Raw genomic sequence first — 13,972 nt, 5'->3', positions numbered from 1 at the left:
TAAAGAAAGGGTGAAATCTATATTATACTCATTAGTATATCAGATTGGAACAAAGACTGCAACGTAGAATATTTTTCGTATTATAAATTCATGAAATCGTAGTTCGGAGCTAAGCTAAAATAGCCAAGAGCTGCAGACGTTCAATCGCTAATAAAATGTTAACGTGGATAGTAGGTATGCAAGTCATGGTATTCAAAAGCGCTTAGGAATAGAAAAGTAAGAAAATCCTTTGGAAAATCAATATTTTCTAAAATATTTTCTTGCTTTTCTACAATTAACAAAACAATACAATTTCTTACAATTAAAAAAAAAACTTATATTGTGCTATCGTATCTAGTGGAATATCAAATGAACATTGATATCATTCATCCAAGGATATAAAATACCTACTTACCTATATAAGTCAACGCAAATGAATGAAAACGAAATTCTAACGTCCTAAATGTAGGTATATTAAAATATGCCAATATATAGTATAGTACAATATTAAAATATAGGTAGGTACCAAGCGAGAGTGACAGTAAAACAATTTTACTAAGTATATATTTTTACTGTTTGAAATTGGAACTACGATTGTATGAAACGAGTGACGGAGAGAGCCCTGTTAAGAAGAGTAGTTGGGTTTTAGTTTTGAATTATCTTGTTAAAAATCTAGATTTAAGAGCTAGTATTATAGACTTCCTTACGATTTTTTCTACATTGTATCGAGTGGACCAGATTGTAATGACGAAATTCGATCACGTACGTAGACGTTGGAGAAAATTTATTGTGGAACAAAACTAACCCGTACGGAAATCCTAATACGTAAAAGGAAATAATATTTCATTTGAAAATAGTCCTTAGACTTAACAAAATACAGGCTAAAAAAGCTTGCAGTGTTTTGTATACGTTGAGTTATATTGATGATTGTACCTGGGACTTGATAAATCTCTGATGCGCTCCGTCTCTCCAAATCTATTGGAATTTTGTCAAAGTCTGTCTTGAGCGTCTCTCGCTGAAGGAGTCGTACGTCTTCATGCTACATTCACAAGCCTGTTGCTCTGCATCATTAGTTTGAAGATCTTGGTAGGCTGCGTTGGCATTTCTTTTGGAGAGTTCTTGAGGATTTACAAGACTTTATCGTGTGCGCCGGCTGCGCGATGTCGAGTCATTGCTACATACTAGCCGTATAATTATATTAAATTATTAAATTAATCATCTTAGCCTTAGATGATTAATTTAATACTAGATATAATTTTAAGACTTAGATGATTAATTTAATAATATAATTTTAATTTAATAACTTGGATTCTAAGTGATTCTCTAGTCGTATAGGTGTATTTATCTATCTGCTTTTTTTAAACTAAGTATAATAAGCATTCTTTCGAGCACCGTTTATCGGTTTGAGTTGATACTTTGTGCAGTTGTTGTTGGGACTTGCAGGAAGGTTTTGTAGATAGTGCCATCAATCTATTTGCCGTCAATCTATTTTTATATTTAGAGATCCCTACGAAAATAAGTAGGTAGGTCACTAGTTATAATAAGTGACGAACGTTATACGGTAATATGACATACCTAATAAGGTAATCAGATAAAAATATAAATATCTAGATAAGAATTAGCACTCATTAGTTATTTTACCTGGTATCCACACTAGGTAGGTACCTAATCTGTGTCGTGGAGAACCGCAAAAATATTTCCCTAAAATTCTTCCATTACTATGCAGAATAACATTTTTAGAAAATATTATCACAAACACGACAGAAGCTACATTCACTGGCGTCTTGTAGAAAGTCATCGGATATATTTTATCGCTGAGCATACTTTGACAACATTCCTTGCAAGCGAAACGTGCGCGGCCAAACTGAATAGCCACATTCCCTCCAAAAATATGCGAAAGTTAAATTTTAGCAACATTATATTCTACTGACGCCACGGTACAAGATATTTTTTTGTAAGCTAAGCTAACGAAAATATGATTAGATTATATCAACAGCTCCAGTTGTGAGGTCTGCATTGATGTATTTTTAAAGTTCCGTACCTCAAAAGGAACCCGTTTTTCCGGGTCACTTTGTTGTCTGTCTGTCTGTCTGTCCGTCTGTCCGTTTGTCCGTCTGTCGTCAAGAAAACCTATAGAGAGTAGGTATTTGCCGTTGACCTAGAATCATGAAAGGCAGGTAAATAGGTACGTAGGTCTTATAGCACAAGTAAAGCAAAAAATCCGAAAACTGTGAATTTTTCAAACGAACGAAACTAATTCAGAGTATTTCAAATGGACTAAACTGTGTATTGAAACACAGCGAGGTTATCAAATCAATTTCCAACTGAGCTTTTACATCTTTTTGCATCTACGAGTGCTTAGAATTGCTCACGTGTCTCAGCGTACGAAGATAGAAAGGGTTTAAGGTATTCACAGTACTCCTTATGTTATTCACTGCATTGTATAGAGTGAATTCGATTCTGTTGACAAAATTCGATCACGTACATACGTAGAGGGCGGGGAAAATGTATTGGGGGACTGAACTATCAGATACAAAAATCCTTTACACTGTAAAAGAGGTAGAATTTCGTTGCAAAATAGTTTCTATTCTACACGTTTTTAAAGGAGGTTTTTGTTTGATAGTTATTTGATAAACTAATATTATAAAAGCGAAAGTATGCCTGTCTGTCTGTCGATCTGGTAAGTTTTCACGAGCCATTCGTTTTACCGATTTCGACAAAATTTGGTACAGATGTAGCAGGGATACATAGGCTACTTTTTATCCCGGAAAATCAAAAAAATCCCACGCAGTTTTCAATAAACCTAAATCCACGCAGACGAAGTCACGGCATCATCTTGTTTAGTATAAATACTGGTACCTAAGTATCAATCATTCAATGTTGCCTCTTCATATGAGTTTTTATTTTGTTGAAGCAATTTATGAAGAGCTTGTTCCCAGTATTTGAAAGTTGAAAAGCTGTGAAAATTTTAATATTATTTTATTAATAAACTAGCTGATTCTCGTGATTTCATGAGCGTGATTGACTTCAGTTCACATAATCATCAACGTCTCAACAACACAAACATATTGTAAGAGTATGACTTCATTGGTCAAGTCATTCACAAGATACACGATCAGTTACAGACGCATCAACGAGTAAATATTTTATATTTAAATATAAGTATATAGGTTTTTTCTTAGCTAAGTATATTAATATATCTATCGTTTTTACACTGCAAGTTTTCTACAGTTAAGTAAGTATAATAAATATATAGGTTAAGCAGGTTAATCATACACAGTTTACTGTAAACTATGGCGTTATTCCATTTAAAACGGCCCACGGACCACGACAATCCATTTATTCACGTCAAACAGCTCCAGACTCGATATCAAGCCGATAGTTTAATACCAATAACTATCTTGTCCCAGTTATAACAACAATGTTGTGAAATAGGAAACTAATAGTTTGAGCGTAATACCCAGTCTCCCAGATGCGGGGTTGATAATAATATCCTAGCTCCTAGTTATCTCATCTCAATACATTTGTTAGTTAAAAAATAAATAAACAAATAAAGTAGGTAGGTACATTAATCAACCCTACAATTACAGTTCTGGCCTGGATAAATGCAAACAATTAAGTTAATAATATGTTTTATATCTCGTTAATTATAATTAATGTAATACAATATTATTAATTATTAGATCTTTTGGCTCAATAGATTTATCAGTCGCTAAATATGTATATTGTTACACCATGTTAGCAGTAAACAAAAGATGCCACAAGCACTGACAGATTGGCAAGTTATAATAATGGTTTGTATTAATAACATAGGTGCCTATTGTGGTTTATGTTTATCTAATTTCCATTTTATTTATAAATTGATTAGGTAACTACTGATAAACAACAGGAATATAAACATTTCATTCCTATTTCTTATTCTAACATGTCTCAATCTCAGTACATATCTGCATTTACTTAGCTTATTAGGCAGTACTTTTTCTCGTCTTCATGATGAGTATACATATATGTCTATAGTCCGCGACATGTTGAGATGGCAATCGGGGATAGAATGCCCCGCACATCCACATGTCACCCGTACTCGCCCGCATTCGGTCAGCGCGGGGGCTGTGCGTATGTGTGTAGTTATGTATGTTTATTACTCCTTCACGCAAAAACTACTGGACGGATCTGGCTGAAATTTGGAATGCAGATAGAATATAATATCCTGGATTAGTACATAGGCTACTTTTATCCCGAAAAATCAAAGAGTTCCCACGGGATTTCGACAACCATAAATCCACGCAGACAAAATCGCGGGCATCAGCTAGTAAGAAAATTTAGCCATGCTAATCATGTCTAATACTCCTCTTTCCCCTCCAATTAAGCGTAAAGCCTATGCCAGGATTGGGTACGCCAATAGTGCAACGGGCGGTGCGGGTTTGAACCGCCGACCTTTCGGAATTCAGTCCGCTCCTCAACCGTTGAGCTATCGAGGTTATATCTATCTATAATTATTGTTGTAAACATTTTTTTATAAGTAATTGTTTTAAACATTGTTTTAGATGGGTCATCTGTCGGTCGTGATACCTCCCGACATCGCCGACGACAACGGCTCCGAAGCCAGCGCGCCAGAAGGAGGCTCCGTAGAGCTGCGTTGTACAGCTACTGGCGTACCAGAACCTACCGTGTCCTGGAAAAGAGCCGGTGGACGAAATATTATATTTCGGGACGAAGGTGGAAGTGAAGTGAAAGGTAAATATTGAAAATTGTATGTTTTTGATGAATTTCTTAATAACGACGATGTTTACGAAGCTAACATGCCAGAAGGAGGATCCGTAAAGTTAAGTAGTACAGCTACTGGTGTACCAGAGCCTACTGTGTCCTGGAAAAGAGCTAATAGACCAAATATTATATTTCGGGCTGAAGATGGAAGTGAATTGAAAGGTTTTCTTATAAATTGTAGTAGGTATACAATGAGTGTTTTTTGATGAATTTCTTGGTGACGATTTGAATGAAGCTACATGCCATAATATGGCATGCAATACTTTTAAAACCCTTAATTTTTTTCAAAATTAAGTAAAACAACTTTGTTTGGTATGCAAACAAAGAGAACAGTCTCGTAAGACAAAATATTTATCCTTGTATTATATTATTCAATTTGTGATACAGAAAAACTCCTACAAGAATATGCCAGACACGTTCATCGGAATATCACTTTCGTGCTTGTACTGAACGTGAAAATACTTGAGAACTGCCGCAGGTTTTTTATAATGTTCCCTTCCTTTTACTCGATATTATAGGAAAATTGAATATAAAACATCAATTTTCCCTTCAATTCTATTAATATCGGCGGATTCTGTTAAGTGGTAAAAAAGAAACAAGGCTAATTTTACATTCAAAGCCCGCCCGAAGCGGGCGCAGGTGGTTTCGCGGTTGAAACATTGGAGTTTTATGGGATTTATTAAAATATCTCCTCAAGATATTGGAAAGAACTCACAAAATATATGATAAATATGCCATCAACCTTGTGGAACATCTGAATAATGTCAAACCGAGTAAAATGAATGTATGGCAGGTTATCTTGCATTTCTCATTTTAACATTGGTTAATGTTTTGTAGCGTATCATTATACATTTTATGTATGACGCGAAATTTAAGTTCAGGCATAAAACTCGTCTTTATACCTTTAGGATAGACTTTACTTGTCAAAAAATTTTAATTTACGAAAGTAAGAGTTCTCCAACGTCGGGATTGGTATTCATTTCCTCAAAAAGAACGTCCTCAAAGAACTCAATTACTGCTTAAACAAAGTGATGTAACAATCGGGGTTTCGGTCAGGAAATTAAATGGATGCCTAAGTGAAAATCGGCCCGACTGAGCTGTTATCTTTTCTAGTTGTAATACCTACTACGTAGACTGAGGTAAAAAGACAGCAGGTTGACGCGATTACGGGGTGTTCTGCAAGTAAAATACGAACTTACGTGAAATTGTTTTAAAAGCTTTTATTTGGTGGCATAATTTATACCTTAAAGCTTTGTTTTAAAGTGTAAATTAGAGTGGATAGAGTTAAGTACTTTAAACCTTTTCAGGAGACTGTTTTACGTATTTGACCCGTTTTATTTAAGCCATTAAGCGTAAACAAAAGACCTGCGGTCGTGGGGTGGATGTAATAGTTAAAGAGTGGGGGAGCACTGCCTTAGTATTAATTGGACGTGTTATATACGCTTCAACAAATCAGAATTGCCATTTGGGCAGTTATTTCCTACTGTTTTTCATTTCCTTATTATTACTTGCCAGTTGCAAAGAAAGTTCAAGTCGTTTATCACACTAATATTATAAAGGCGAAAGTTTGTATGTGTGTGTGTGTGTGTGTGTGTGTGTGTGTATGTTTGTTACTCCTTCACGCAAAAACTACCGGACGGATTTGGCTGAAATTTGGAATGGAGATAGATAATATCCTGGATTAGCACATAGGCTACTACTTTTTATCCCGGAAAATCAAAGACTTCCCACGGGATTTCGAAAAACCTAAATCCACGCGGGCGAAGTCGCGGGCATCGGCTAGTAAATAATAATAATCAGCGATGCTTATAATAATTTTTCGTGTTTATTCTTTATTTATATATTACAATTAGTAAACGTTATAGCTTTTTATGTTCAACATACAAGGAACAACAAGCTTAATTTACTATAATCTTTAACTTTTATTTTCATCTGATTTTGAGTTTCAATAGAATTTATAAAAGAACTTAACACCACGCGGACAAATCGCGGGAATACCTAAGCAAATAATCACCTGCTAGCCACGGCCGAAGCCTCCCCCCAGGACAGACCAGAGACAAGATCTATCTATATAGTAGACTAGTATTTGCTCGGTGCGCGAGCTGCTAAAGCAGCTCGCGTGACGTGGTAAGGTTAACTTTTATTATATAAAACCAAATTGATTTATTAAGATACATAATTCACCCCGAAATTCACCATAAAAAGACACCCATATCGATTTTTTTCTTAAAAAATGCATGTCCGCCATCTTGGATTTCAAAATAAATGTCGTTATCAAAATCAGCACCCTGGGAAACTCTGAAAACGACATCCATATCATTTTTTATAAAAACCGGGTAGTTGAGGTTAATAAAGTAGGGTGCGTGGGTGCGCGGACCACTAAAGTGGTCCGCGAGCATGCAGAGTTTGTTCCATTGAGTAGACCTCCGGACCCTGATCATCTTTTGCGAAGAAACCACTCTTCCATCTTTTATAGCCTCCGAGATAGACAACGACGAAATTTGTACGGCGGCCATCTTGTTTTTCCAAAATTTTCCACTTTTTCTATTAATCGTTTACTACGTTCTTCAAAGATTGCGAGTTTCAATGAATTCGGTTGGAAAACAAAAGAGTCACAAAAATCATATAGGCCGCCATCTTGTTTTTCTGAAATGTCATAATTTTTCCCTACTCGCCTCGCCCACCCGAACACATCTCCCCTACATTATCGTATCGTTTTCCGTCTCTTTCTAGGAGAATGAGACATTCAATATTCGCCATACAAAACGTATGGGAAAATAAATTCCGCCATTTTGAATTTTTTTTCTATTCATCAATTAGACCTTTGGATCCTGATCCTCTTTTGCCACGAAACCGCACCTCCATCTTTTATACCCTCCGAGCTGGACGCCGGCGAAATTTGTATGGCGGCCATCTTTTCTTCGCCATTTTGAATTTTTTTTCAGCTTTTTGGCAATTGGATGATGTCATGAATGACATTTGGTCGAGCACCCCCCACCTATCTTCAATACCTTGAGCGGACCTTTCACCCGTCTCCGACATCCTCGATCATCAGCTATTTCCAAATTTTTCCTCGATTTTTTTTTTGTTTTCTATACGAAACCATCAGTGAAAAAAAAAAATTTCATACAAAATTTTACAGGAGAAGTTTTTGGGGAAAATCTCGAAAATCTCCCCAAATGTGGCAACACTGTTTACATATTTCGATACTGCTGGTTGAGTCACACAATCGATTGATACATGTCGACTTTCCAAAATGTTGCCAACTGCCTCAAAAACGTGATCAAAATTTCGGAAAATTTGAAGAAAATACAAAATGGCCACCAACTCTTTTTGCAGAAGCAAATTAGATAATTTTACAAGTTTCCTATTAACTACAGGATATACCGCTCCCGATGACGTTTCAATCTCTCCTCTCGCTCGCACCCACGCGAAATGATCGTCCCTGAAAAAAGACAATGTCGAAAATCACTTTTATTTTGATAAATTCCAGTGTTGCCAGTCTCCGGTGACAAAAATACCCAAATGTCATTTGTACGGGCAAAACACATAATCGCTCATACTCGGATTTTGCACAAAGTCCTTATTTCGATTTTTTACAATTTCCCGAAAATCTTGAAATTTCCCTAAAAATGGGGTAATTTTTTCCCACCGATATATACCTCGAGTCTATACGTACAACCGCTTCATAGAAACCGAAACGGTCCGACGTCGTCGACTGGGAAAAAATTTAATTTTAAAATTGGGATTTTTGGTACCTCTAACTTAACGGCCGCCATGACAGCCGCCATCTTGAATTTTTAAAAACCACTCCCGTTTTGTCAAAATACAGGATAATCGTGGGCGAAACACGAAAAAATAATTATCCTCGACTTCTCCGTTTCGGATCTGTGGCGCCGCGGTTAGGGATCGAAAAATGAAAATTTTGAAAACGCTCCAGCTCGGCCGCCATTTTGTTTTTCCAATTTTTTCTACCTTTTCTATTAACCGTTTACTACTTTCCTAAATAGTTGCGAGTTTAAACAAAATCGGTTGGAAAACAACGGAGCTGCAAAAATCACCTCGGCCGCCATCTTGTTTTTCTGAAATGTCATAATTTTTCCCCAGAGGGTTCCCGAAACCGAACGCAACTCCCTCACATCACTATATCATTTTCCGTCTCCTTCTAGGAGAACAATTATGTCAATGAGTGAGTGAGTCAGTGAGTGGTAATTGAGCTATATATAGTATAATAACTAGCTTTTGCTCGGTGCGCGAGCTGCTAAAGCAGCTCGCGTGACGTGGTAATGTTTAGCTTTATTGTATTCAACCGAATCGAGTTATTAAAATACACAATTCACCCTGAAATTCACCATAAAAAGACACCCATATCGATTTTTTTCTTAAAAAAGGCATGTCCGCCATCTTGGATTTCAAAATAAATGTCGTTATCAAAATCAGCCCCTGGAAAACTCTGAAAACGACATCCATATCATTTTTTGTAAAAACGGGGTAGTTGAGGGTAATATAGTAGGGTGCGTGGGTGCGCGGACCACTAAAGTGGTCCGCGAGCATGCAGAGTTTGTTCCATCGAGTAGACTTTCGGACCCTGATCATCTTTTGCCAAGAAACCATTCTTCCATCTTTTATAGCCTCCGAGATAGACACCGACGAAATTCGTACGGCGGCCATCTTGTTTTTCCAAAATTTTCCACTTTTTCTATTAATCGTTTACTACATTCTTCAAAGATTGCAAGTTTCAACGAAATCGGTTGGAAAACAAAAGAGTTGCAAAAATCATATAGGCCGCCATCTTGTTTTTCTGAAATGTCATAATTTTTCCCTACTCATATCGCGCTTCAAAACATATCTCCCCTACATTATCGTATCGTTTTCCGTCTCTTTCTAGGAGAATGAGACATTCAATATTCGCCATACAAAATGTATGAGAAAATAAATTCCGCCATTTTGAATTTTTTTTCTATTCATCGAGTAGACCTTTGGATCTTGATCCTCTTTTGCCAAGAAACCGCACCTCCATCTTTTATACCCTCCGAGCTGGACGCCGGCGAAATTTGTATGGCGGCCATCTTTTCTTCGCCATTTTGAATTTTTTTTCAGCTTTTTGGCAATTGGATGATGTCATGAATGACATTTGGTCGAGCACCCCCCACCTATCTTCAATACCTTGAGCGGACCTTTCACCCGTCTCCGACATCCTCGATCATCAGCTATTTCCAAATTTTTCCTCGATTTTTTTTTTGTTTTCTATACGAAACCATCAGTGAAAAAAAAAAAATTCATACAAAATTTTACAGGAGAAGTTTTTGGGGAAAATCTCGAAAATCTCCCCAAATGTGGCAACACTGTTTACATATTTCGATACTGCTGGTTGAGTCACACAATCGATTGATACATGTCGACTTTCCAAAATGTTGCCAACTGCCTCAAAAACGTGATCAAAATTTCGGAAAATTTGAAGAAAATACAAAATGGCCATCAACTCTTTTTGCAGAAGCAAATTAGATAATTTTACAAGTTTCCTATTAACTACAGGATATACCGCTCCCGATGACGTTTTAATCTCTCCTCTCGCTCGCACCCACGCGAAATGATCGTCCCTGAAAAAAGACAATGTCGAAAATCACTTTTATTTTGATAAATTCTAGTGTTGCCAGTCTCCGGTGACAAAAATACCCAAATGTCATTTGTACGGGCAAAACACATAATCGCTCATACTCGGATTTTGCACAAAGTCCTTATTTCGATTTTTTACAATTTCCCGAAAATCTTGAAATTTCCCTAAAAATGGGGTAATTTTTTCCCACCGATATATACCTCGAGTCTATACGTACAACCGCTTCATAGAAACCGAAACGGTCCGACGTCGTCGACTGGGAAAAAATTTAATTTTAAAATTGGGATTTTTGGTACCTCTAACTTAACGGCCGCCATGACAGCCGCCATCTTGAATTTTTAAAAACCACTCCCGTTTTGTCAAAATACAGGATAATCGTGGGCGAAACACGAAAAAATAATTATCCTCGACTTCTCCGTTTCGGATCAGTGGCGCCGCGGTTAGGGATCGAAAAATGAAAATTTTGAAAACGCTCCAGCTCGGCCGCCATCTTGTTTTTTCAATTTTTTTGACATTTCCTATTAATCGTTTACTATTTTCTTCAAATATTGCAAAATTCAACGAAATCGGTTGGAAAACAACGGAGCTGCAAAAATCACGTCGGCCGCCATCTTGTTTTTCTGAAATGTCATAATTTTTCCCCAGAGGACTCCCGAATCCGACCACATCTCCCCTACATCATTATATCATTTTCCGTCTCTTTCTAGGAGAACAATTATGTCAATGAGTCAGTCAGTCAGTGGTAATTGAGCTATATATAGTATAATAACTAGTTTTTGCTCGGTGCGCGAGCTGCTAAAGCAGCTCACGTGACGTGGTTAGGTTTTACTTTATTGTATTAAACCGAATTTATTTATGAAGATACGCAATTCACCCCGAAAACCCCATGAAACGGCACCCATATCAATTTTTTTCTTAAAAAATGCATGTCCACCATCTTGGATTTCAAATTAAATGTCGTTATCACAATCAGCACCCTGGGAAAACCCTGAAAACGATATCCATATCGATTTTTGGTGAAAAGTGTAAGTCCGCCATCTTGGATTTTAAAATGAATGTCAGTATTAAAATCAGCACCCTGGAAACCCCTGCAAACAACATCCATATCAATTTTTGTAAAAATGGGGTAGTTGAGGATAATAATTTAGTAGGGTGCGTGGGTGCGCGGACCACTAAAGTGGTCCGCGAGCAAGCAGAGTGTTTATTTTTAGTAAAAAGTATAAGTCCGCCATTTGGGATTTGAAAATGAATGTCATCATCATAATCAGCGCTCTGGAAAACCCTGAAATCGACACCCATATCAATTTTTTTCTTAAAAAGTGCATGTCCGCCATCTTGGATTTCAAAATAAATGTCGTTCTCAAAATCAGCGCCCTGGAAAACTCTGAAAACGACATCCATATCATTTTTTGTAAAAACGGGGTAGTTGAGGTTAATAAAGTAGGGTGCGTGGGTGCGCGGACCACTAAAGTGGTCCGCGAGCATGCAGAGTTTGTTCCACCGAGTAGACCTTCGGACCCTGATTATCTTTTGCCAAGAAACCACTCTTCCATCTTTTATAGCCTCCGAGATAGACAACGACGAATTTGTACGGCGGCCATCTTGTTTTTCCAAAATTTTCCACTTTTTTTATGAATCGTTTACTACATTATTCAAAGATTGCGAGTTTCAACGAAATCGGTTGGAAAACAAAAGAGTTGCAAAAATCACGTCAGTCGCCATCTTGTTTTTCTGAAATGTCATAATTTTTCCCTATTCATATCGCGCATCCGAACATATCTCCTATACATCAATGTATCGTTTTCCGTCTCTTTCTAGGAGAATGAGACATTCATAATCGCCATACAAAATGTATGGAAAAATAAATTCCGCCATTTTGAATTTTTTTTCTATTCATCGAGTAGACCTTCGGATCCTGATCATCTTCTTCCAAGAAACCATACTTCCATCTTTTATACCCTCCGAGCTGGAGACCGGCGAAATTTGTATGGCGGCCATCTTTTCTTCGCCATTTTGAATTTTTTTTCAGCTTTTTGGCAATTGGATGACGTCATGAATGACATTTGGTCGAGCACCCCCCATCTATCTTCAATACCTTAAGCGGGCCCTTCACCCGTCTCCGAAACCCTCAATCATCAGCTCTCTCCATAATTTTGGCTTACTAACTTTTTGTTTTCTATACGACACCATCAGTGAAAAAAAAAAATTTCATACAAAATTTTACAGGAGTTTCTTAGTTGAAAATCTCGAAAATCTCCCCAAAAGTGGCAACACCGGTTGCACATCTCGATACTGCCAGCCGAGATACACAATCGATTCATACATATTGACTTTCCAAAATGTTGCCAACTGCTTAAAAAACGTGATCAAAATTTCGAAAAATTAAAAAAAATACAAAATGGCCGCCAACTCGTTTCACAGAAAGATTTTACACGGTTTCATAATTTTCCTATTAACTACAGGATGTACCGCTCCCGATGACGTTTCAATCTTTCCTCTCGCTCGCACCCACGCGAAAGGGGATACCGTGAAAAAGACCGTGTCGAAAATCACTTTTACTTTGATAAATTCTAGTGTTGCCAGTCCCTGGTGACAAAAATACCTAAATGTCATTTGCACGAGCAAAACACGTAATTGCTCATACTCGGATTTTGCTAAATGTGCGTATTTCGATTTTCTACAATTTCCCGAAAATCTCGAAATTTCCCTAGAAATGGGGTAATTTTTTTCCTCCAATCTATACCTCGAGCCTATACGTACAATGGCTTCATAGAAACCGAATCGCACCGATGTTGCCAACTTTGAGATATTTAACTTTTAAAATTGCGTTTTTTCGTACCTCGAACAAAACGGCCGCCACGACAGCCGCCATCTTGAATTTTTAAAAACCACTCCCGTTCTGTCAAAATACAGGATAATCGTGGGCGAAACCAGAAAAAATAATTATAATCGATTACCCCGTTTCGGATCTGTGGCGCCGCGGTTCGGGGTCGAAAAATCAAAATTTTTAAAACGCTACGGCTCGGCCGCCATCTTGTTTTTCCAATTTTTTCCACATTTTCTGTTAATCATTTACTACTTTCTTCAAAGTTTGCAAAATTCAACGAAATCGGTTGGAAAACAACGGAGCTGCAAAAATCACATCGGCCGCCATCTTGTTTTTCCGAAATGTCATAATTTTTCCCCAGTCGAATCCCCCACCCGAACACATTTCCCCTACATCATTATATCATTTTCCGTCTCTTTCTAGGAGAACAATTATGTCAATGAGTCAGTGAGTGAGTGAGTGGTAATCGAGCTATATATAGTATAATAACTAGTGTTTTGCTCGGTGCGCGAGCTGCTAAAGCAGCTCACGTGACGTGGTTAGGTTTATGAGTTGTATTAAACCGATTTTTTTTATTAAGATACACAAATTACCCCGAAAACCCCATAAAACGACACCTATATCAATTTTTTTCTTAAAAAGTGCACGCTCGCCATCTTGGATTTCAAAATAAATGTCGTTATCAAAATCAGCACCCTAGAAAACTCTGAAAAAGACATCCATATCATTTTTTGTAAAAACGGGGTAGTTGAGGTTAATAAAGTAGGGTGCGTGGGTGCGCGGAC

At 37.3% G+C, this 13,972-nt stretch overlaps 1 protein-coding gene across 2 annotated transcripts in view; it reads left to right on the top strand.

Annotated features, from left to right (window-relative positions):
- LOC123868877 (lachesin-like) overlaps window positions 1-13,972 on the top strand; it is a 113,947-nt gene that overhangs the window by 76,347 nt on the left and 23,628 nt on the right. For both annotated transcript variants that reach the window (XM_045911536.1, XM_045911538.1), the window contains exon 5: window positions 4,524-4,713. In XM_045911536.1, coding sequence (XP_045767492.1) covers window positions 4,524-4,713 — 190 coding nt within the window. The remainder of the gene's footprint in view (window positions 1-4,523; window positions 4,714-13,972) is intronic.

The sequence above is a fragment of the Maniola jurtina genome, chromosome 10 (genome assembly GCF_905333055.1).
Source record: "Maniola jurtina chromosome 10, ilManJurt1.1, whole genome shotgun sequence".
NCBI classification, from domain to species: domain Eukaryota; kingdom Metazoa; phylum Arthropoda; class Insecta; order Lepidoptera; family Nymphalidae; genus Maniola; species Maniola jurtina.
The sequence above is the reverse complement of the archived record's forward strand: the minus strand, read 5'-3'. Positions and strand labels throughout refer to the sequence as shown.